This window comes from Chlamydotis macqueenii, chromosome 3 (genome assembly GCF_036417535.1).
Source record: "Chlamydotis macqueenii isolate bChlMac1 chromosome 3, bChlMac1.mat, whole genome shotgun sequence".
Classification (NCBI taxonomy): domain Eukaryota; kingdom Metazoa; phylum Chordata; class Aves; order Otidiformes; family Otididae; genus Chlamydotis; species Chlamydotis macqueenii.
The window spans coordinates 31,502,042-31,528,536 of NC_141558.1; the positions used below are offsets into that span (position 1 = coordinate 31,502,042).

Here is a 26,495-nt window from a genome sequence, read left to right on the forward strand (position 1 = left end):
TTTTGGGAAAGTTTACAGAACCTTTAATTAAAGTGCCATCTGCCTTGTACAGACATAAAAGAATTTGTTGGACAGAATATACAGAGAGGCGTTATGCAATAAGTTTCCCTTTTTTTCCAGACATCCAGCTCAAGTGCTGCAGTATTTCTTTTTCTTCTGGTTGATCCAGTATCCTGGCCGTGGTCCTTCTTGAGCTACATCCCTACCCTTATATCCCCAGCAATGCCCTTTTATGCCACACTTCTCACTTTTACACGATGGATAGCACAAGGGCAGCTGCATCAGTAATATTTTCTCTCAAATGTAAGTGTCCATTTTTCTAGTAGCTACTTCCATGGAACTCTCACCATTTGAATGGTTTCACATGGGCAGTGAAACATTTCATGAGTTTCACATGCTTCCACTCATGGAAGAGCTGCAGTCTCCAGGTAGAAAGTGCTGCAGAATGGTCTCTCTTGCAATCTGCTGACTTCTGCTGGGACTTGCACTGGGTTTTCTCCCAGTAAAAGTACCTTTCCCAGTGACATTGAACAGTAATGACTGACAATTAAGTGGGACAATGTTAGCATTAACTTTGCTTAACAAAGAAGCATTTTTTGCAACTACTAGCAAATATTTAATTGCCTATTTATGTTGTCAACAGATAAATAAAGGGGAATCTTTTCCTGGATATTCAGCACAAGTCGTACTCATGACCTTGTATGGGTACTCTGAACTTCAAATGACTTCTCTTGGGAACTGTAGTATTTGAGAAACATCAAGCCAAATAGATATAAATAATGGAAATTAGAAGATGCATTATCAGTCATTTTTCTTTTAAAAATTGGAGGGGAGGGGCTGATAAGAGAAAGGAATTACATTACATGTATAGAGAGACCTTTAAAACATGTTTTGATAGATAAGTATGTTTCTGTGATTATGATTATTATTTTCATTTGAGTTGGAATTGATTCTTAATTCTGCTAAGTGTTGCAAGAAGGTATTCAATTAGCATAAATCTGTTTACAGTTTTTTATTTGATTTATATTACTAATACAAATTGTACCAATATTATAATAATCAATTATTTGAATGAATAATCAATTCAAGAAGTAAGCTCTTCCATAGCCTAAGTTACAATGTAATATGTATAGTCTATATTGTTTTTAAGATTGTTATGATTTAGAGGACAGAAGAATCTGCTCTGATTATCTAATACAGCAGCATAGAATTTTGCTATCCGGAATACGTGACCAGTGATCCTTAATTACTTTAAAGGCCTATTTTGAAGCTTAAGTAATTTCTATTTTTTGATACTAAAGTGGAAATGGCTATGATTTCACAAGAAAGTTGAGCATGTGACTACCTTTTAATATACGAGTAAATCTGCTGAAATCACTGGCATATGAAGTTATAAACATATTTAAATATTATGCTGAAACATGGTCTTAGAAAACCAATGGATTATGGAATTTTTTAATTCCATTTCTTGCACTAAACATGTGAATTTTAAAATAATTTTCTCACAGATAGAAAGTTATTTGAGTTAAAATTGCCAACTTTAAAAACAAACCAAACTTTGAAGAAAATTAGTTCAATAAAAGTGGAATTCATTCTCTTTACAGTCTATTAATTTTGATTTTTTTATATTTAAATGAGTTGAAAATTGGAAATTTGTGAAACTTAGAACTATGGAGCAGCAAAATATTTGCAGCTTTAAAGTAAGTGTACTAATATTTCTCCAAAGCAGACATTTTTTTAGCATCTCATCAAGAATTAAAGTAGTAGTACCAGTGCTGTTAAAAGTCTTTGATAGGAATCTGTAAAAAAATCCAGTTTGCATTGTACTACATATGGATATTAATTAACATATCACTGAAAATGAAGGATGGCTTAATTCATGTAGTGCTGCAATCATATTAATTTTGAAGTGAGATGACTTGAAAGATAGAAAGACACTAGACATTAAAGCACAACCATAAGATATTTCTGTATTTCTGACCTTAGGTGTTTCATTTTTCCATTTTACCACAAGTGCTATCATCTTTGCATAAATTTACATCATATAACCTTTAGAATAAATTAGACTTTTTAAAGCATTTATTAGTACTGGTTTAATACACATCCACCTGTAAAACTACATATTTTACTCATTGAAAGCATAGGGAAAAATAGAGCAATAAAAACTTCCTAAAGCAAGCTAAAAATGGTTTTCTGTTCCTATAAAATAACTCCTCTATACATTTTCTTTAAAATGTCATGACTTCAAAGTTTGATAGCTGACAGCCCTGCAAGGTTAGAAGCAAGGTCTGTGTGTCCAATTGGAAAGTTGAGAATTTTCCCCTTTACAAGTTATTGCCTCTAGCCCTGCAGGACTACTAGGTATTGGACTTAAAAGAGTGACATTTTTAAATACAGAGAGATGTTACTGGCTTGGGATTAAAACTTGACCATTCTAAGGGTCAGGAGGTATAATTTTATATAGAGAAAGGCAAGATTGTGAAGAAAAGAAGCAAACATTTTTGTTAATGCTTAACAGTTAAGATCATGCACAGAATAAAAGTGTGAAGCTGTCTTTAGGGAAAATCTAAAAATAGATTCTATGAAGTGTATCAAAATCAGATGAGATTTAGTAACAAATATCACCATTGCAACACCTGTGATCTATGTCTGTTATCTACGTATACACACACATGCATATCCTGTCTATCTTGATACAATGCTATGAAATATTTCAGGATGTGAGTACACTTGTAAAATTGTAATTCTACACTATAAAATTAGGCATATAAGAAATTGTCTTTCATATGAGACAAAACATTAATGCAAAGCAGTAAAGATTTAATTCTGTTCAATGTCCGCTTATGTGATGCCAAGAAAATGAATTTGTAAATTTAGGGTGTCATAGTACCTCAGCATTATATTGAAGCTCAGCTAAGATACTGCTATCTCAGCAGTATGTTTTAGTTTTAATATGAAACAACCAACAAGCTGAGATGTGATTAAATTGAAAGCAAAACCTTTAAACAAGGAGTAAGCTAGGTTGAACAGGCAAAAGATCAGTCTAGCCCCAGCATCTTGCCTGACACGGTAGCTGTTAACAGATGCCTAGAAGAATGTTTAAGAACAAGGTACTAATGTAGTAGAAGTTCCCCTGGCATGCCTTCCAAGTTCCAACAGGTTTGTTATGAACAGTCAGATTTTTTATCTTTGTGTGCTGTAGCCTTAAAAGATTTGTTGTCTGTAAATTTATCTAATCACTCTTTCAGTTTGCATAATCTTCTGTCATTTATAACCTCCTGTGGCAACAATTTCCAGTTTAACTACGCCCTGTGAGAAAAAAAAATGCCTCCTATTGTTTGTTTTGAATATACAGCCTAATAATTTCATTTAATGCCCATAGATCTTTTATATTACAAAGAAAAACAAACAATCATTTCTGGTTCATTTTCACCATGGCACTCTTACAGACCTTTATCAGACCTCCCTTGACCATCTCTTACCCAGATCAGAAAGACTTACCTTATGGAAGCTGTCCCATTTCTTCTGTCCCCTCGTCCCCTTTCCCTATAGCTTTCCTAGTTCCACTAGATCTGTTTGAGTTAGGAGGAGATGAGAACTGCATTCTGCATTCAAAATGTGGGCATACCATAGACTTTTTTAGAGTGGCATAGTCATATTTTCTCTTTTGCTATTTCCAAACCCTGCCGAAAACTAATATAACTGAAGAACACATCATGCACTTGACATGCTCTAGCGTCTTTGAATTAAAATATATGAATAAGTTTTCTGCAATGCATAGTCGATAGAAAGATGTTTGCTTATATGTAATTTTAGATATCATTTAGCTGTCTGAGAGATCAAAATATAGTGCCAGGTTCTGATGTGAGTTATACTGAGGTTACTCCATTGAAGCTGACAGGTCCAATCAATATACAGCACGCACTGACATGAAGTGAATTCATTACTTTCCCTGAATACTGTATATGCACAGACAATGATTGTAATTGCATTCATCATTATGTAATTTCTAGGAGATATATTCTAGCTAATACGCTTCATATACTAAGTAGTCTGTATATAATTCAGATCAAGTAGTGTAATCTAAATTAATTGTATTCTTTATTTATTGCACTTTTAAGACATCAAGTAGCATGAGAACATAACAGAATGCAAATTACTTCAAAGTGTAAGAAGATGGTGTAGCAGTTTCTCCGTGTAACACTATATCTGACTGAAAGGAATAACATTTCAGATTTGGAGTTTTCAACTACAGCATGCCACATCTATGTGACATGTCACATAGAGACAGACAGATAGCTTGTGATACGTCTTTCATGCCAATAAGAGTTAATTCCATTCTGCAAAAGCTGCAACATTAACTGAATAATTTTACTGTGTATGTATTAGATACATATACTTTCAATATTCTGTGATATAATGTTGTAAGCATAAAAAATAATGTATAAGACCTCCATATGGAGATGGAAGGAAATAAATATAGCACTATATTTGGCTGCATTTTCTTTTGAGTCTAGAAGTAATTTACCTACACATTTTTATTTTGGTCTTGAGTCATAGGGATATCTCTTAATTTTTCTGTGCCTCATATTGAGATTCAGGATGACATTGTCATTTTAACACTATCAGCTGAAAGGTGCTATGTAATGTGGGTAGACTATTAGTGCATTAAAACTGATTATTTTGGGACACTTTTCAGTCCTTTTCTATCATACCTGAAGGCTGAAGATTACACCAACTTCATCAGTCCAAAGTAAACAAGCTCACTATTACAACCCCTTCACCTGCAGAACATCAGGAATTCTTGTGCTGTTTCCCACAAGGAAGACACACACAAACAAAATATAATCTCAGGATGTGGAAGAAAGTAGATAGGCTAGTAAGCTTTTCTCATTTGTTCAGACAGGCTTTTTTTTTTTTTTGCGTCTAGTTAAGGCGCATACTCCCCAGCACTTCCTCTATCCATATTTTTTAGACTGAAATAAAAGCGCTTATCCAACTTCTTAACTGATTTATATAGTTTTTAATGCCAGCAGTCACGTTTGTCTGAACACACAATCTAACTGACACATGACTAGCTGAAATGGATTTACCAGAGGAGTAAGAGGACTTAAGTCCTATATTGCCACTGTTCAGTGCAGGAAATTTTTCTGAGACTTCCAGATATGTGGTTGTTACAAATGCAGATTGTCTGTTGCATTGTGGATGCATCAGACATATTGCACATGTAGAGATGAAATTCAGAGCATGTCCACAGAATCCATTGGACTTTGTGCACCGTAATGGCCTCCTCTGCAACATGTGCCCTTATACTATTGAGTCAGCATCATCCCTGATACACAAAGTTCGGTGTCCACACACGGCACAGTGCAGACCCTCATTCTTTTCCCAGCATTTTCCAGATGAAATATAGAAGCATCTATTTTCTGATGTTGTGATGTAGTGTGGTGCACATCTCCTTCTTCTAGCCTCTATACTAGGCATTCCTAGCAAAAACCATAGTGGAACAGTTCAGATTATATCTCTGGAGATTATAATTCTCAGTTGACTTTGTTTTAGGCAACACTACTGTTACACAGGTGTGAAGTGGTATTAAAAAGTGTGACACTTTGGTGTAATTTACTGGGCAGTTCGTTAGTAAATACATCCACTCAGGGAGATTCAGATGAGCAGTAGCTCCTCTAACTGCACTCCAAAGTGGCTACATTCAAACCATTTTGAGTTTGGAAGCAGAGCAGACACATTAATAAGTCTTAAATGTATAAGCCTTACTGAAAGGCAAGAACATCAGGGCTAAGACCAGCTTAGAAGAGTCTAAAATTTACATTAAGGAGGTGCCTCTTGTATCTTCTATTTCTTTTAACAAGAAAGTCTCTGTTTCCTAAATCTGTACTTGACTTTCTTTGGCTCTACAATCACAATGATTTTCCGAAATGTTAAAAAAAAGTGAAAAATCATTTTTCTAAAAAGTGAAAATTATTGTGATTTGACTAGGGTAGAGTTAATTTTCTTCATAGTAGCTACTATGCAGCTATGTTTTGGATTTGTGCTGGAAACAGTGTTGATAATACAGGGATGTTTTAGTTATTGCTGAAAAGTGCTTACACAGAGTCGCTTCTCACACCATCCCATCAGCGAGTAGACTGGGGGTACACAAGAAGCTGGGAGGGGACACAGCTGGGACAGCTGACCCCAGCTGACCAAAGGGATATCCCATACCATATGACATCATGCTTAGCATAGAAAGCTGGGAGAAGTAGGAAGGGGAAGATGTTCAGTTATGGGGTTTTGTCTTCCCAAGTAACCGTTATGTGTGATGGAACCCTGCTTTCCTGGAGACAGCTGAACACCTGCCTGCCGATGGGAAGTAGTGAATGAATTCCTTGGGTTTTTTTGCTTGTGTGCACAGCTTTTGCTTTACCTATTAAATTGCCTTTATCTCAACTAACAAGTTTTCTTACTTTTACTCTTACAATTCTCTACCCCCTCCCACTATGGGGAGCGTGAGCGAGTGGCTCTCTGGTGCTCAGTTGCCAGCTGGGGTTAAAACACAACATTTTATAATGTCATAGAATTTTTTCCCTGTGAATTACAGAGTTTTCAGTGTATAGCTTACATCTGTCATCTTTAACAACATCTGGGTTGTTTAGTTTTGATTTTTAATCAGATCGTAAACAACACTGTAAGAAAGCTTTGTGTTTAGCTATATTGCATTACATTTGCTATCAGCTAGTCATATACAAAGTCACTGCATCTCAACTGCTTGTACAGATTTTTTGCATTGCCTCATTTTAATGAAGTCTCAGTTATTATATGAGATAGGCAGATACCTACCACTATAGGCATTTCAGTCCTTATTGGGCTTTGTCAGACCTCCTTTCCAGTCACCGTACAACTCTAGAGAATGCTAAATCCAGAGCTTCTTGTGCATTATATGTTAAACTGCTTAGCCACCAACCCTTCATGCTTTATGCTCAGAACTTCTTCAGCATTAACTTTCATCAAGATGCAGAAACACATCCTCGTCATTCTTGACTGTGGCCTTGACTTAGCAATTAATTGGCTGCTACATAAAACATGGACAGCACATGTATGGAGACTATACTATAATTCTTTTGTGCAACAGTTCAATGGTTAGAAACTTCACCTGGGGCAGGAGAGATTTACCCAAGGGGAGGTCTCATCTGTGCTTGCAAAATTCCAAACCTTTTCGGGATGAATCATCAAATCTCCAGTATATAGGGCATTTTGGAATAAGGAAGCTTCTCTAATTCCCTCTGTTCACAATTAGTCCTATTCTTTCATACTATAAGTAAATATTGATTGTCTGAAAGGGAAAGATTACTCACTTCTACAATTTGTAATTAAGAATTTAACTGAATAGAAGATACCCAATCGAAGCATCAGTCACTACAAACCTCTTGTCACCTCTAACTGACTGATTACTATGTGTCTAGTCTCAGTCAAGAGCCAATAGCAAGCTGTATGCCTTTGTTCTGTTGAGGTATTTGTATCAAATGTGATTTTAATGTGCAACCTGATAAGCAATAAAAGATTCTAAAAGATTCGGTGCAGGTTCTATCAGGGTGCAGTCTTGACTCACCAAAGAGAGAATAGAGAGATAGGGATTAGTTTTATTGAAGTAGTTGTTAATTGGCCGGTCAGGTACACAAGATAACATCTAATCTAACAAAAAGACATCTCTAAGGAAGAAAAAAAAAAAACTTTTTTTTTTTTTTTAATTAAGAGAGATGGCCAGGTTATCTCCCAAATAAGAAAAAAAAATCAATCCATTTGAGGAAAAACAGATTAGATCTGTTTAGACTCCTAGGGAGAACTTACAAAAGAGGATTGGTTATACAAAGCAAGTGTCTTATACAAGGAAAAGGACATAACGTGAGGCTTAACGTATACAGAAAATAAAACTTTTTATAAACTGGATATTTAGGAAATCTTGCAGAATAAGAGCTAGATAAAAGGGGAGACATACTGCTGACATAATCCTTGTGTCACTAGAGCAAATGTCAGGTTTATTTTATTTGTTTGTTTGTGTCTTATAAACGTTTGTAACTATGTCCTTTTGTTTGGTTTTTTGTTTTATCTCAGCCTGGCTTGAGTTAAGTTTGCTTTCAAAGTGTAAGTGGACAGAAAAATATCTTTAATTCTTTTTTTAAAATTGGACACTGAGACAAATAATCTCCAGTTGCCATAGCTCCACAGCCTGTTCTTCAAAGAACCCAACAGGTAACAAGAGTTGTAGGATACACAGTAGAATTGTGTAGGAGCAGCAAATGTTATCACAAGATCCAGGGGAGGAGAAGCTGATAACCAGCAGGCGTCTTAGTCATGCAGCTAAGATATGAAGAAATGTGTGAAACCTGAGGTTCTTCGGAGAAATTGTAACACTGATGTTTAGATGCTCAATCTGCTGAGTAAGTCATACTGAGTGGAGCAGGAACTGGAATGCAGGTGCCAATCCCTGTCTTCCTGCAGTTCAGTTACAAGGTTAGTGCTTTGTTTCACCTTCTGGCCCAATGTGTAGTTCTGTTCACTGAGCACCTGCTTCAACAAGAAGGGACGAGGGTACTATCACACCAGAATATACTGTAGTCTGGGGTTAGGTCATCTGCTGCAAAGTATCTGTTCAACACCCCTCATGCAGAGAAGGAAATTGAACTCACCTCTTTTATCTCACAACCACTGAGCTGCTAGATAAAAGGAGCTCTCCACTGGACATCTTTGATGTGAAACCTAACTGCAGACTTTGAAAGGTAGCATGTACACACCTAGCTCTAAAAGGGAGATCAGCTCTCTTTTGCTTCACCAGAGCAATGAGCATAATTTCAGTACCTGACCACTTAACATGTTTGCTTTTGCCATTCTCATTTTGTGGCTTAACTTTCTTCCTACATTATGGTGGGCATCTCTGGAGCCTAATTTGTAGCACTCTCTGAGGAGGCTGGACATGTACTGTTTTTAGTTTTATCTGGCCATTTAATCTAGAATAGCATAGGATGTTGTAGCACCAACAGTGATGGAAGCCCAGCCTCTCTTCTTCCCCGTATCAATTCCCTTTCACCCTTGTTCCTCTCCTTGCTGGTTGTAGCTAGCCTTGAAACTTGAACTAATGATACTGTGCTTTATTGCTAATCTTGCCATTTGGAAGAAACATTAATGATAGCTACAACCCTGATCCAGACTTTGACATTCTTAACTTTCAGGTTAAGCTTCTGAGCCCCTAATCTTTTCCAGCCCTTGACGATATACAATTTACAAGGATCCTATTTGCTAGGCATCCCTATGAATAATAGTACAGTGTGAGTGATTTCACAAGTTGATCATTGGGAAAATACTACATGACAAATTTTCCTTATATCACCATAAATCTACATAATTATTTATAGCCTGAACAAACCGATATGAAAGATTTTACTGATTTTGTGAGGACTGAAAACTAATAAATATTTGTTGAACTCAATCTTTTTTTTCTACTAAATATCTAATAATGTTATCCTATAAAATTAATGTAGTTGAAACTGAGCAATTTTAGACATATCCAAAATGCTACTAAACTCACAACTGTGAACTTTGAGAATACACCTTTTAACATAGCAAGTCTCGACATGATTTTTCCTCAAGAAACCAATTACACCATACAGCAACTTAAAAGAAGGGCATAAACATACCCACAGTTAAATAATGCACACTTGCAAAATGTAACATGATCCTTGTTGTCTTGGTCATTCAGCATTATCAGGTGTATAGCAAAATTGTATTGAAATGCAAGACAAAGTTAGCGTACAGACTGATACTAAATAAATTTGACTTCATCAGGAAGGAAGGAAGAGAGCAGTTCACTTCAGAATTTGTAGCAGAGTTGACCAGTTTGTTTCAATTTTATTTTTTTAAATGAAAATAAAAATATCCTTCTGTTGATTCCTGTAGTTTCTAGGAAATCATCATCTTGGGACAAGATATCCTGGAAGGGAAGTATGGCCTCTTTTCTACTCCATTCTTTATGGAGGTCCATGGGGAAAGAAGTCATAGTTCTAATAAATCCTTAGCAGACACCAATGTTCTTTGCCAGAATGTACCTAGTAGGAACGTCCAGTACTCACTCCTGTGCTACTTTCTCTGAGAGCATCTACAGGGTCAGACAGACATGAAGCTGTGGAAAGCAATTTGTTTCTCTCAATTTTTTTTGATGCACCAATACTCATCTTCTTAGGAGATTTTCTCTATAATCTTGGGAAAGGGAGGAGAATGATTTTGTCAAATGTCCATCCATTAGGCTCCTTAAAATACAGCAATAGAGCTGAATGAGTGTGGATTGACTGATGTTATTAAAAAACATAAATGTATCCTGTAACTCCAATAATGATAAGTCTGCGTTGTAGCAGTGGTACAGAGCATCAGTTATCAAGACCTATGTAGTAGAAGGCAGGAAACTCCAAGTTTTTGTCTCATACCGTTTTTATCATAGCAGCCCTTTGGAATTTCCTTTTCCACTTTGATACATTTGCAGCATGCTAGTGACTGGGTGACTACTGATTACAGCGCAGCTTATGCACACTGCGTGCTGGATCATGCCCTAAACTGTATGGACAGAAAAGTTCTAAAGAGCAATAAAATATTCCTCCAAGCATTAATACTCACTTCTATAGCTCCTCTTTTGATGAATCATTTGTATATAGTAGTCAAATGGATAACCAAGGCAGTTTTTTATCTTCCCAATGAGTTGTAAATTTTTAGAAAGTTACTGTAACAATGTGTGCTTATAATTACAATAGCTCTGTTAGAAAATCTACTTTTTAGAGTTTAATATCACATCTCATTTAGATAACATTGGAATAAAACTTGATTTCCAGCCCAAATGCATATTTATTTTACAAGAAAAAAAATATTCAAATAGGATTTATTTTTTATATAAAGATCAGCAATAAATTTAGTTTTTGAGAGATTTCTACTTTCTCTGGAAAAAAATAAATAAATTCAGAAACACGTCATTGAGGAAGAATAAACAATTCAATGTCTGAATTGGAAAAGCAGCCTTATTCTGTAGGAAAATTAACTCCCCATATTTTTCTGGTTGGAGACCCAACTGCAAGATGTTCATCACCCAGCTTTTTCTTCTGATACCACAAAAATTCAGACATCCTTTTTGGGACATTTACAATATTTTATATATGTAGTTATAAGACAGTTATTTTTGTCCATTCTGTTTCTCTTAATTTCCATGATTTCATGCATTAGTTTTTCTAAATTGTTTGAGGGGGGAAAAAAGCCCCAAGTCCTAATGATATAATGTTAATCGTATTAACAATTTCAGTGTAAACAATACTTTGTTAAACTACAGTTTTATGTGTGACATTGTTAAGGAAGATGTGTTTGCATCCATCTTTTCTTTGTGGTGGGTTTTGGTTTTTTTTTGGTTTGTTGGTTTGGTTTTTGGTTTTTTTTTTGCTTTTGGAAAAACTGGGGGGATAAACTAGATGTTGCCATATACTACTGGTGGGGGTAAGATTGATCACAGTAGAAATTATGCATACTAAGAGTTAGGTCATGTCTCAGACATATGGACACACACAGGTGAAAGGAGATGCCTGCAGTTGAACCTTCCCTATGGCTTCCCTGGGATTTTAGGTCCAGGTGTAAAGAAGTAAGCAGGTGCTGGAAGGACTTTATCTTCACTAATGAGCCAGCCAGCACATCTGAACAGGCACAATGACGTACACAATCTGCTACTCATAAGGGCCATGAGCTTATTTCCTATCTTTTGCTAGGCTAAAATATTCTTATATCTGCATTTTCCCTGCGCTTCTCATCATTTTATGTCATTCTTTACTGAGAATAGAGTTGGAATGCCAAAGTCTGTCCTAAAGGAAACACAGCACCTAGATGAACAGAAAAAAAAAGGTTTAATAATGTACACACCCCAAAAATGGGGAGATTTAAAATTGTCTCAGGAGCTGTTATAATTCCTTAACTTCTGTTTAGTTTGCTTTTTACAAACCTGGTTTTAAATATTTAAATAGCAACTTCTTGCTGTCATTTAAGTAATGTAACTTAATGGTTGAAAAGGTTTCTCATCCTAATTTAACCACAGATATCAATCATTGAAGAAATTACTCAAGTAAGCTGTCATCATATTTGTGTAGCCAAGATGTTAACTCTTCGTCCATGATGATCAAAACCCAGGCAACTACTTGGGTCACTAGTTGCCAGTATGGAGAAAATATTTAACAGTATTTTTTATTTCCTTTTTCTCCATGTCACAGCATCTCCCTCCAAAAAAAATCTTTCATCTGAAAAAAAATTCTTCAAAGTAAACTAATAAGGTAGACAGTGTATGTTACAAGGTGAAGTCCTTTACTCAGTGAGTGGTTTTGACAGCAATGTCGTAGCTGATTTTTATTCATCAATATGTTAAAGTAGATGAAACAATGCAATTAGTAACACTTTTATATTATTAATTTTAATAAAACATGTCAATAGTAAGTTGTAAACCATGTCAGGAGACCAAGAAAAATACTGCAAAATAAGGGAAACCTAGTTGCTAGCATATCAGATGTGACTTGATCTTCAGTCTGTGTCAGATTGGCAGTTATGTCTGTGAATGAATCTTTTATTCTACAAAAATGTTCCTATCCTATAAACTACATTTCCATTTCAATATCTGAGACAGCCACATCATTGTTTTCAGTAGTGAGCATCGCTTATATATCATCCAATATTGCATAATATATTATTAAAGAGTAAAAATCACATTTTTGCTATATCATACATGATTAAAATACTTTTCTGTACATCATTTGGCCATAATTTGCGTTGCACTGTATGTTCCAAATTCTTGACTAGAGCTAAGAAGTTTACGTTAAACTCTGACAGGGTTTTGAAAAGACTCTCTGGCATTCCTCTAACTGTAAGACTACCCTGAGAAGGAAGGGCACACTCATAGGCAAACGTTGGAGCTGACTTTTTTTGGTGCTAATGCCACATTAGCCATAGATCCATGGGCCCAAATTGCATCCTATTTAGACTTTTTCCCCTACTTCCCTGCTTCCTCTGCTTTTTCCCCTGCCTCAGCTGCAGGATGACACAGGATCTGCAATGGTGAGTCTATGCTTCTTGGGATTTCCTTTGCTTATATCATGGGAATTCTGCCAGGTTGGTTAAATCATCTGTAGTTCAGTGGAACAGTACAAAATTGCCAATAATGGGCATGAACCTACATCTATATTTGCTACGTATTTTCAATTTGATAATTTTCCTTGATATAAATAGAACATGTGTTAATAGTACCTGTCACTCCTTTATGGCTTTCTGCATAATAAGAAAGATCCTCAGGAATAATAGTGCCCTTTTGCATATTCATATGATAACCTTAAATGTAAGACACGTAGAAAATCACACAAAAAAGGAATGATACTTCCAAATACGGGATAGATTCTGATTGGCCGAGAAGAGCTGCATTATAAGAGGGACAGATCATAGATGGAGGACTTCATAAAAAGTGTATAATTGAGAAGTACTAAATATAATAGTCTGTTTTAACTCCATATTTCCATTTCTTATTTACTTCATACCTAAAACCAAATACTGATTTTATGTTGGCAAGTCAAAATGTCCAGCATCTCTGAGTGAGTTAGTAATCATACGTTTACTGTTCCACAGGCATGAGCGTCATGCAACAGATTGCAGTTACACTTTTCTTGTGGATTCTGCTCAATATTCCATCTCCTTCGTGGACTTAGTATAACATACTGCACAGCTTCCATCAGCCATAATTTCAACAGGCTGCAAATATGTTTATTAATGAGGATTCTTTTTTAAAAAACTACATTGGTTAGAAAAGAGAGAGAGATACCATATTTAATCACTGAATTTTCATCTGTTACTTATTCAAATATAATGCTGCTAGGCAAGAAACTAAACTATATCAGTGAAAAAAATGAACAATGAAGTGTAAAAAGTGTCCGTATTAGACTGACTCTGTTCTTGCCGTGTCAATGGATGTCTTATTGTTAAATTCAGTTAAAGCACGTTCTTAATTTCAGAGTGCTTTTGGAAATTCCACTAAACTTTTCAGTAGTATTCAAGAAGTTTTGCAAAACAAGTAGTGTATTTGTAATATCTGGTGATACACTACCACAGTGAACTGCTCAGGTAATGTAGGACTGGAATTTTGTATTTGTGCAAGCAACTTGAAGAGCAGAACAAGCCCCTCTAAACCTGGTGGACTGCCCATGATTTATACTAATTTAAATACAATTGTAATTGTAACAGATGTTTTATTTTAAGTTAAACTGGTCTCTGTGGTTGTCTACCTTTTATAATTAGAACTTGTCTAACTGTGCATTGGACACCATCTGCAAGGATTTACTGCTAACTGTATGTGTTGTGCATCCAGTGCTTTTCAGCATGAGGTGAATTCAATATGTTAAATCATATTCTTAGGATGAATAATACCATCCTTTTGTTTTAAAACATGTCAATTTCTCTTCAGCTATCATTCTTTAATATTTAATCAGCACAGATAAATGCATTTCATTTGGCCTTAACTATGTGTCACAATAAGATAAGATACATGAAAGCTAATAAAATAAGTTGGTGAAGTTATCCAGAAGATAATGCTTCAGAATTTGGAATCTAACTATATTTTTGAAAGTGGGTGTTGATTTAGCCTGTGGCTCTCTGAAAGACACATTTTGTGAAGAAAAGCTAATAGACAACTTTACTGGCTTGAAGAGTTGGTGATTTTCTCTCAATTGTTTCCCTCAGTTGCTGTTTGTTTTGTTTATTACAGAGTACTGTTTCAAAGACAATAGTGTTTAAGGGTTACATCTGGTGTGTGTTCAAAAACTAGTGGTGCAAAATGCTGAGGTGGGCTGGGGTGAACTGCACTTTGAGAGCAGGCTTGGGATAACAGATTGCCTCTGCATGAGGGCCCAGGCTGAATCACTCAGAAAGGTGGGTTGTCAAGGCAGAAGAGGTGAAACAAGGGTGATCACAGGGGTTGGAAATTACTATTCCCCCACACTGTTTCCTCCACCTTCGTTTTTGTTTTTTCAAGTCATTTAGTGACCTGAGGTGGAATGGACAGGAATTGACAGCTCGCACGCTGCTGCTGGCAGTAGAGTCGCTGCAGTTGCTCCCTGAACGTGAAAGGAGGAGAAAAAAAGAAGAAAGAAACCCAGTTGTTTTCTCTAAACATAACATATGTAAACATAATAGGTTTGCTTTATTTGAAATCAACCCCTTTTTCCTGTAGAAATGATTTCCCCCCTGCTGCAGCTCAGGAAAAGGGAGAGATGATTTTTTGTCTCTCCCTCTCCTTGCCTGCACAAAGAAAACGTGGGTTGATACCATTTTTATTGTTCTGCTGGGGTGGGTTTCCGACCTTGTATTAGCATATTGAATGTCTAATTGAATTCAGGGGCTGTGTTAATCATCTTGTTTTGTTTAGGGGCGGTTGGTGAAAGGTGCCAGCAAATGATTGCTTTGGCTTGGGGTTAGCGTGGTGCTGCCACCCCAAGAAAAAGAAATTCAGAAGGAGGAGGGAGCTAGGGAGAGGCAAGTTGACTGAGTGATGTCTGGAGGGCGAACTCGTGTGTCTCTTTGGTGATGTTCTGTGCTGCTGTACTGAAATCCACCCCTCTGCTGGAGCTAAGGCAAGAGTTGGAGGCATGTGATACTGCCGTTTCCAGGGTGAAATTTCTAAGGCTGATCACTAAAAACAACAACCAAAAACCTAAAAATCCTCAGCAAAAATAGCCATCAGAACACAAGATCTGGCATCTCCCAGTCCAACTGGCATAACCCAGACAGACGTTTGAGGACCATCTGCCTTTAAACTAGCCACATACACGAGGGAAGAGGGGGAGGGAGATTAAAAAAAAAAAAAAAAAAAAGGAAAAAAGACACTACAACTAAAGACCGTCACATTTTTTACAAAAGGGCCAGAAACAGAGCTGGTAGGAAAAGAGAGAGAGAGGAAAAAAAAAAAAAACCGAGAGAGAAAAAGCCTCCCCCTCGTCCCTCAATGAGTTTTTCGCAGTGCTCTGGTGAGGCTCGGAGGTGGCTGGCAGCGCAGGGGGCGGCTGCTGCCGCGGCTGGCGGGGCTCCGCGCAGCGCAGCGCGCCGGGCTGTCAGGACCACCGCGCCGGACAGCTCCGCTCCCTGCCTCTCCGCTCCGCTCCCCGCCGCGCCCCGCTCCCCGCCCGGCCGCGCCGCGGGGGCGCAGCCGGGGCCGGTCCTGCCCCACAACAAGTACCGCTCTGCTGTCCGGGAACTACACTACACTCTCCTCGCGATTCAGCTGCATTGTCTCCTCACGGAATTGGCCGTCAGGCGTAATTATCCCGATTTTTTTTTTCCTTCCCCCCCCCCCCCCCCCGCCCCCTTCCTCTCTCTCTCTCCTTTGCAGGAACGACTCTTTGGGAACCTGGTCCACCCAGGGATGTAAAACTGTGCTTACCGATGCATCCCATACGAAATGCTTATGTGATCGTCTCTCTACCTTCGCCATTTTGGCTCAGCAACCTAGAGAAATAGTAAGTAACAAAGGGGGAAAAAAATCCCAGTTTTAATGCAAAAGGCAATAGCAGGGCGCAGGGGGGCGGGGGGGGGGCTGCGGGCTGGGGTGGTGGGGGGGGCTGGTCGAGCTTTCCTCTCAGGTATATTTCAGATGTTGCATTGAGGAATTGTTTAATATTGCAGGTAGGCAAATGTTAGTCTCCTGGTGTCTACAGTGTCTCAGAGAAACGAATTCCAGATTCCGTGATATAACTAAATCCTAGTTAAATTTGCATGTTCTCAAACTCTGAATTTTTCAGAGAAAGCCTTCTAATTGTGATGCAAATGTGTTGAAAACTTTTGTATTGAACAATAATCAACTTAACAAGCTTTTTAAAGGTTGCAAGCCTTTCCAGGGGAATGTGCAGGGCTTTATTACTGCTCTTGGTAGGAAAACCCTAGATACTGTAGTTAAACAGATTGCAGATCTGCATTGGACATTTTCAGCACAGATTTTCTGTGTAGTCTGTTGATATGATGTAAGAAAAAAATGATCAAGTTTTCATGAGAAAGAGAGGACATTGAGTGTATAAGCAGACACTCCCAGTATTATTCAGGGTAAAAATACCTAAAAAGCAAATATTTGTGAAGTTATCCTGTTAAGGCATAGTTTCATTTTCCTGGTTTTGGAAGCGTATGATCAGACTCCTTTTAATAGCAAAGTAGATCGGTTTGGAACAAAGTGGTTGAAATAAAATGTTACTTTCTGCTTGAGATGTGGCCTAAAAGTGCATCAGTCTTATCTCCTATTTGGATTACAAAAGATACCTTGATAAAATGTAATTTACAATCCCTAAAGCTTTAAAAAGCATTTTGGTAAATCAGACACAGTATCTTTTGAAACTTTTAGATCTAAATTTTTTCCATTTGTGTTAGCAAATACCATGTCTATTTCAGAACATGATCACATGTACACAGGGAAGAAAAACCTTACCTGATATCTGATGATAATAGTTTCTTTTACAGCAGGGAAAGCTAGTGTGTTTTCAAGGTCATTTATTTATTTTCATTTTTTATTAATATACAGAGTACAAATGAAATAATTCTAAATTCCAGCTTCTTTACGGAAGGCTTATTGCCATAGATATCTTGCCATTCCTTCTAGACAACCAGAGGCCCAAGGAAATTAAGTGTGTGATAATAGTGGATTGAAGTCAAAGTTATTAAAAGTCAGAAAGTTTGGTAATTCTGCAACAAGCGTGAACTAAATTCTGCAACAAATTACTGGATGATCTTTAATATGTTACAGTGAAACAAAGCTATCTGTTTGCTGCACAATTCTAACTATTGCTGTTTCTCAAGAGAAATATATATTCTAATTAATTTTAACTGGGGAGCAGTTGAAACTTGTGCTAATGTCATCCTTATACATTGTAATATTGCTACTTTCTTTATTTTTCAAAATATCATGCAGGTATTATAAGGCATTTTAAAGCTCAAAGGCCTCTGAGGAATGTATCCATAATTAAACAGATCTCAGAGTTATGTACAGATCAGTTTTGGAATTAAGTTGATTTCTGCTTCATAAGTAATATTACCAAAGCTATCTGTGACAGCATGACTTCTTTCATCATTTTGCTTTTATTACTTTTTTGTTGTTGTTGGGTTTTTTTGACTTGTTGTTTTAATTGCTGGAGGATGGTTTCCTTCATGGTTATCTGTTGTAACCTACAGATCATGGAATCATCTGGTACACCCTCAGTGACCTTAATAGTAGGCAGTGGTCTTTCATGCTTGGCCTTGATCACCCTAGCAGTTGTCTATGCAGCGCTATGGAGGTATGTACAGGGGGACTGACAAAGCTAAACGTGAATACATAATTATATTTAGTTGAATTGTAGTTTAAAGAGATCATTAGATGCAGCATTTATTATTTGGAAAAGAAAAAAAATAGCAAAATGTGCATATTTTGACTCTGAAATTTGTTAATGTGACTGATTAGTTTTACTCTCTTGGCCTACTGTTGATGGTATAGCCCACTCTTCTCTGTCCTCTCTTCCATGAGAATGGTATTGCTCATTCAGTGGGATATTCATAGTGCTAATAAACATTTTACGGGGTTCTTCTATATGATATATTCCATGTGAGGCTTCTGGCTTGTACCTTGGAATGCTTTTCCTCCATTTACATTTGAAAACAAAACCTCTGTATGGTAGAAATGACATACCAAAGGGCCACATCAGATACTTCAGATTTAGGGAGGTTCAGTCAACTGATTTTTACTTTATCCACTTACGTTAATGAATTTCAATGAAGACCACAAAATGAAGTAGTCTCAAATAGTGTGGTGTTACATTCCAGTGACAGACTTTCTTTCCATCTTGAGTTTACTATATTAAAATATTAGATTAACTCAAAAGTGCAATAGATATTTATGGAGAAAATTAACTTGAGAAGTCATGAGAAATAGCACAATATATTGGTGTAGAAGAAATAGAAAAGTAAGAGGAAAAGTCTTGTAAAGTAATAAATATTTTATCAAAGTGAACATGAGTTCTCATGTAACTTTTTTCCACAATAAAAGAAAAATAGGCAAAAATAACAATTTTTAGAATAATGTAAAATCAACCAATAGAATTTTACTTTTAGAAGTAGCTTGATAATTTTGTATATTTTTCTCTTCCACTCTCTTATGAAGCCACAGAGACTCACAGGATTAGCCATATATATAATAAATATAGAATATCTAGTTACATAAGTTATAATAAAAAAGAGTATAAGAATTAACAGTTCTTGTCTGTCAAAGCTAAGAATGAGAGTATTTCAGGACATAATTCCCATCTGAAGAATTACAGTGTTATTTTTGCACTCCTTGATATATTTAGCACTTGGATGGAAATACTGTCATGCTCAGTGGAACTGGTCTCCATTATTTAGATTAAATGTAAGGAAGAATTTTTTTTTTTTGTTGTGAGAGTGGTGAGACACTGGAACAGATTGCCCAGAGAAGTTGTGGATGCCTTATCCCTGGAAGTGTTCAAGGCCGGGATGGATGGGGCTTTGAGGAACCTGGTCTAGTGGAAGATGTCTCTGTACAGGGCAGGGGAGTTGGAACTAGATGATTTTTAAAGGTCCCTTCGAACTCAAAACAGTCTATGATTCTGTGATTATAGGATTCTGTGCTTCCATTAATATGGTAGCTTCAAGCTGAGAAAAATATATGTGACGTGTTATGAACCTAATGTGGGTTCTGCATCCAGTTGAAGAAGAGATAACTCTAATAGATCTCCATGTTCTGTCAGTGAGATATTTTGAAAGTGTCATGTGGCTTGAGTGAGTGAGTGAGTGGCTTGTCATTTGAATAGTTAAAATTTACCTTCAATACATTTCTCAAAAGTACATAGTAAGCAACTACAGGGAAAAGAGACACTGAAACTTATATGTATATATGCTTATTTTTATAAATCTAGGGGTAGGGAGAAATTTGGTATTTTGACCCTGTGTCTGTCTTTATATTTTGGAACACATGCCTTCCCTTTGAATGGCAGGGCCAGAGGTATTCTGGTTCGAAGCAGGCCTTGTGAACATTCCTTTATGGTTGATTGATTTGATCCCCCTAAACTGAAAATTCCAACTGAAAAATAAATTCAATGTCAGTCAAATATTTAGCCTTCCCTTCCCTTCTGTTCATGAATAGTGTGCTGGCAGAAAAACTAAAAGCTTCGTAGCTTAAGTCAGTGCTATGAGCTCCTGCTTGTACTGTATTTATGCAACCACTAAGATCTTTTATAGTCCATAAATACTCGATGTTGGGAACTAGCCCAGGTGAATCAATAGTTAACAAGTTAGAAAGTAGCAGCAGATTGACTGTTTAGACAAAGGAAGTAGACTTTCTGTATTTGTTTGCAATCACATAGAACTAGCCTTAACAACATTGTTACCTTTTAAGGAAAAGTGTGGCTTGTGGTGTCAAGGTTGTTCTGTCTTCTTAACTAAAAAATGTAATGCTGTATTACTGAATTGATAGCTGAGCAAAAAGGACTACAGTTCATTTCATGTCCAAAGTTCAGCATTTCTCGTGGCTTCAGCAAGCACCCTTTGTTATGACCTCCTCGGAGTGTTAGCTGTGAGTGTACAGCTCAGGAGGAGACAGCAATATTAACTAAGCTCTAGTGAGAAGCATATCGTATAGGTCATATAATATATAAACATACAGCATGGTCTTGACAGGAACTGAGCACCCTCAACTTTCGTTTATTTTAGTAGTCAACATTTACTGTTAGCAACTCTGAAAAATCAGGTCAGGAAGGCAATTCACTTGAAACTATAGTCGTTCTTTTCCTGTTCTATAGCATATAAAAGGTTGTATACAGAAATATGAGAACATTTACCTCTTGTAAGGAAATTAGTGATAAGAGTATTTGACGTTTTCATCCTAAACATACTTGTAAAATGGATATTATAAGTTTGCAAGAGAGATTGTGCAATGCTCTCTGCTATAATTTTATGGTTTTGTACAAACTTAACTACTTTTTGGCATTAGGTCTTATGAAGATGAAGATATTACAGTATTATTGTTTCTTCATAGAAATTATTTTGTAAATGTGATGGAACTTCAAGATTAATGTTATTGTTATCCCAATAATGTGTTTCAAAATGCACTGCCGTAGTATCGTCAGCCAACCTGCATCTTATTTGTGCATTGTGGATCGGATTTTCTATTTATGTAAATCACTATATTTTTGCTGAAGTTATTGTGAGTGGCCTATGTCAACTGTGGATATTCCCAGGGATGAGCAGAGAGCCTAAGAAGCTCCTGACATGAAAGCATGCCGGCCTGTTAGCACCGGTATGGTGTTAGAACAGTGTTGCCAGAAGTTTTTAAAAGAAGCATTGAGAAATTATTGTTAAAATATACCAAGATAGTAAGAGGAAATTGCAGAATATCTATCAAAATATCATAGTTCCTATGTTTGTAATGTGATGGCTCCCTGATACTCTTTTTGAGCACTCAAAAGAAGCACCTACCTTTGAAAGTATCTCCAATATTTCATGCAAGAATTACATCAAAGCTTTGTAAGACTTACTAGTTGTTTTCCTTTTAGAAAAGTTATACCCTCTCTTTGTTTATTTGAACAGGTACATCAGATCTGAGAGGTCAATAATTCTAATCAATTTCTGCCTGTCTATTATCTCATCAAATATCCTGATCCTGGTTGGACAAACTCAGACACATAACAAGGTATGGTGATGGATTATATTAAATTTACACTTAAATATTGATATCTTTGTTTTATTTCTGTTTAGTTTAAAATAATTACATGCATTTACTCCTGTACTTATAGGACTTGGCATTTTTGATAAAATATTAACAGACAAGGGAAAATATTTACCATCTTTCGTAGTCATTTTTTTCCCCTCCAAAAATCCCTTTTGGTATTGTTCTCTCTGGATAAGCTGTGTTCTCTGTGGTAGATTTCTATGTTTTATAACTAAATTTTGAAGCAAAAAAGTTCAAAGACTCAACATCAAAAGCACAAATTCTGGTTCAGTATAGTAGTTGTAATAGGATTGTGCTACAGTGTTTTTGTCTCCTTATTAACATACTGGTACTTGAAATGCAAATAGAAATTGCTTAGAAGTTAGAGTACTACTCTTGAAAATGTGCAGAAAGAGACATCATAACAAGCTGCAGAACTGTTAAATCTCTGACTGATGTAGCTATAACCCTGCATACCTTACTTAGTGGTATGTTGCTGACTTATTACCAACCTGTTCTCAGACTCTTTCTGAATGTAGTCACAACTTGTCTCTCTCCTGTAGAGCAGGGCTGTGTCAGTGTTTTGAGGCATCGCCCCGTGCCTAGTGATGCTAGGCGACTTTCAAAAGTGACAATAAGTGATTGCTTAAAAATAATTACAGCTACTTGATAGCTTGAAATAGAAAATAGGATACAATTGGTGAATAGGGCAGTATGTGAGAGAATGCTGTTAAGTTCTGGTGTGAGCAAGTATCTGTAAAGTAATTCTTTATCCCACTGTGTTAAACTACTTAATGCACTGCTCATCTCAATTTTTCCAATATCTAGTGAAATACATTCATCATCTGCTATAGGATAGCTGATGTTTCTACAACACACCTATAATTAATCATTTATTCTTTTCAAATGTGTGCTTAGAAATTTAGCTGCCAGAAGTCTCAAAAGTTCAATGCGAGTCACATAGCTATACTTTGTAAAACACACCCAAACATAGTAATTTCCAACACATAATTTAACAAAATTATTAAAATTAAGATATTAATGTGCTTTAAAGTTTTGAAAGTATGTAGAGGTACAAGTGAACAAAATAAAAATTTGCAGAAGAAATCCATGTGACTTTCACAGATTTTATTCAGGGGGAAAAAAAGTCAGAAACGCACAAGCAACTTCAGAATGCTAGAGCACAGAAGAAGTATTAAGCCTCTCCAGAATTTCAGCACTACCATGCATAGTCATATATACTATTTTATTGTGTATTTCAAGAAGAAATATGTTTCAGTAGCTGAAAGTTCCTGTGTATATTGCCACTGGGGAATCCGAGTTTGAGGGCTTCAGAACAACTGTGTTTGACAACATGCTCCCTAGGTATGCTGGCAAACTTTCACTGATGCTTAACTCGGGGAACTCTGAACTAAAACATGCCCTTAATCCAGTTCCTTTATTTTAATCTGAACCTCCTTGAGCTCCCTTACTTCTGCTTCCTGAACTCCTGAAAGTGCAGAGATATTATATTGACTTATTTCTGAGAACAGCAGATCCTAAAAATGGAGATGTTCAGAGGAAATAATGGACATCAGTGACAACATATCACAAAGTTTACATTTTGAATATATGGCCTGAAAAATTACTCTAAAATATTACTTTTTACTACACTTGTCTTCTTTTTGAGTCCACATCTTGCTTTTGATACATGTACAGCCTGGGAGCTTCTAGCCAGGGAGTACCTCTAATGGATCACAGGCAGAATACATTTTTTATACCAAGGAAGATATTCCTTGTCACAGAACAGAGGTCTTTTTATCACTATGTCCACTGATATGTTTATATATTGTAGTTCCCAGAGGCTAGCCTGTGAATGCACCATCAACAAAATGGTCAGCTAAAACCACTGTTTAGAAAAAGCTTATTCAAATTAAAGCAATAAGATCTGGGTATGACTTCAGTAAGTTTGTAAGTGGGGATGTGTTTTGACATCAGATGTGTTTGAATTCACGTTCTGAATTTTTTATTTTCAAAGGTCATTGACCAGAAGAAGACAGTGTTTAATTTTTAGGTCATAGATTGCAATACTGACATCTGTAGGAAAAAATCTGTTTTCTTTTTGCTGAGCAGGAAAATTACATCTGAAAGTGGGAACTTTAGAAAGAAAATCAGGTCCTTCCCTATGACTTAAGATGAAAAATGTTTTAGATTTGTTTCTGAGATTTTATTATTTACTAGAAATCAAACCATTTGGGTTTTCAGTGTTTATTTGAAAATTTTGTAAGAAATCTTGGGAATATTTTATCAAGACAATGTAATATTCAAATCAGCAGAAACTGTTTCCTGAATAAATGCTGAGATGGTGTTTTACGGCAAGAAGATGAACTCAGGTATCTTAATGTATCAGAGAAGATTTGAGAAATACGATATGCCAAGTTTGAGAGTTTATTTACTCTGTTCTGTTCTCATTCTTATGTCCATATTATTCTCATATTATTGGGGCACCTAGTTAATGTCCATATGATGCTGTTGATATTCACAAAGTTGAAGAATGCCTCATTTTTCCATGCTTTAGCTTGGCTTTACTTATGAGTTTAAATTGTCCCAAACTTTGTATTTGTGTCCTTTGAGAATAGGTGCTTGTAAATGTCGTCAAAGCTAAATTCCTGTGTAAAGTTGAACAGTGTGTAAATTAAGCATACCAAAGATGTACTTATAACAAACAGCATATTGTCAATCTCTTTGTAGTTTGTGGTTTTCTGTATCTACATTAAACACTGCACCAACTACTTTTATTCATTTCAATGCTATTCAAACTCCAGGAAATTTCTGTGGTTCATTTTAGTACATCCATTGACATCTGTGACAAAGAAAAGAATATTGAGTCTGTTGGTCTAGATAAGTGCAGGTTTTTTGTTATTTTCTTTCTGGTTTAGGTAAATCATAGAGACTTAGCATGTTAGATTTAGCTCTGTCTTTGAAGGCTGAGTATATCCTCAATGTTTTTACAAAGCTTCTTTTAGTGAAGATTGTGTTTGAATATGGTGCTCTATTTGTTTCAATTAAGTTTTGGTTTTTTTTTCAATAAAAAAAGATCATGATGTTTCCCACAGGCAGAAATGGACTAAATATTTCCGAGGACATGTAGGAGTAGTTTAGATTCTTCCAAGATACCATAGCTTTTCTATTTCTAATATTCCATGTTTAAAAGTAAATTTTTCTCCAGTTTCAGTAACTCAAAAATACCAACATTAGACCAGAGGTCTGAGTCATGGGGCTTTTTGACTTGTTTTGGAATAATAGTTCGTGATGGGGGGCATGGAGGGGAGTATGGTTTCTCTTGGAAGATTTGTATTGGGATAGCAAAAGAGCCTTTTGTTCACAGAAAAGCCATGCTCCTTTATTCCTTCTTAGCCAAACGTGTTGTGCATTTTATTGAAGGACACAGCTGAGAAATGTTCTGCTTTTTTTTGATATGTTTCCCCAGACCTTTCAAAATGCAGAACTTTATTCAAAGCCTTTTTAATATTTCAGACTGTGTAAGAGATTTCTGTTTTGTCAGATCCTGTTTTGAAATACAGGTCACCAAAGGCTGAATTTACAAGAGTATTACTAAATTAATTATGTATCTTGTTTAAATATATTCAGTGTTATAGTAGGTATGAGAAGCACACTAATTTACTTTGGTATTTTTTAATGTCTCTTGTTTTCTTTTCAGTGTTAAACATTAGCCACATAATAGTGTTTAAATTTGAGGATAAGCGGTTGATACACTGGAGATAGCCCTTTAAAAGCTGAATTTAGGTATAACATTGAAGTTAAGTCTCCTAAATTAAGGAAGGGTAACACTTTTCATATATAACCTAACTGCTTAAATATCTATTATTTCACAAATACTGTGAGATGTCCCTAATATCTAGAAAAGCATTACCTATTTACTTTGAAGAGATTGACAGTTTTCTTTGAGGAAATATCTATCAGTCATTTGTAGGTTTTACTGTAACCTAACTCTTGCTATGTTATGTTTCCTAATGTTCTTCTTGCATCAAGAAAAAATATTGTATTTCTTCTATAGGCAGACCTTTAACGCTTAAGCTGTAAATAATCTTTACTATGCTTCTGATCGCATTTAATGAATAGAATCTCTACCACAAATAAGTTATTGATTAATATTATGTGGATTTTAAAATAAGTTCTCTTTCCTTTTGCATGCATTCAGAAAATACTTTGTTTTTTTCACAGTTCTGCCTATATAAAAACACATTAGCTGTTTGATGTAAACAGTTATTGTTTACCCGGTTTTCCTGTGAAGAAAATAAAGCTGAATACAATTTAAAATAAACCATAGAATTCATTATACATATGGAAAAATGTTAATTATTTTCTATATTCAGTGTTTCCAAGTGTACTTAAGAGTTCATTGCTGGAGTTTGGGTCACTCATGAGAAACAGGCTTATTTTTAGAAATGTCATAAGACCCTGTACATTTTGTTAACCATAGTCAGGTTTATGTCTGCCTACCAAGGGAAGACCAGAGAAGATGTTAAGGCACAATGCAAGATTTAGCAACCCTGACACTCTGTGTCATCCCTGGTTGATTGCAATATCCAGTTTATTATGCTAACTATTACATTTTTGAATTCGTCTCTTACACTGCTATATCTAAAAGAATATGAAACAGGCATGTCCTGACCACCTACAGCACAAAACATAAGCAATTACTAGTTTTGATAAATAC

The 26,495-nt window shown here is 36.1% G+C and overlaps 1 protein-coding gene across 2 annotated transcripts in view; it reads left to right on the plus strand.

Annotated features, from left to right (window-relative positions):
* The window catches only part of ADGRB3 (adhesion G protein-coupled receptor B3), a 468,567-nt gene that overhangs the window by 348,139 nt on the left and 93,933 nt on the right, over window positions 1-26,495 (plus strand). For both annotated transcript variants that reach the window (XM_086744848.1, XM_086744847.1), the window contains exons 17-19: window positions 16,427-16,553; window positions 18,250-18,353; window positions 21,655-21,757. In XM_086744848.1, coding sequence (XP_086600974.1) covers window positions 16,427-16,553; window positions 18,250-18,353; window positions 21,655-21,757 — 334 coding nt within the window. The remainder of the gene's footprint in view (window positions 1-16,426; window positions 16,554-18,249; window positions 18,354-21,654; window positions 21,758-26,495) is intronic.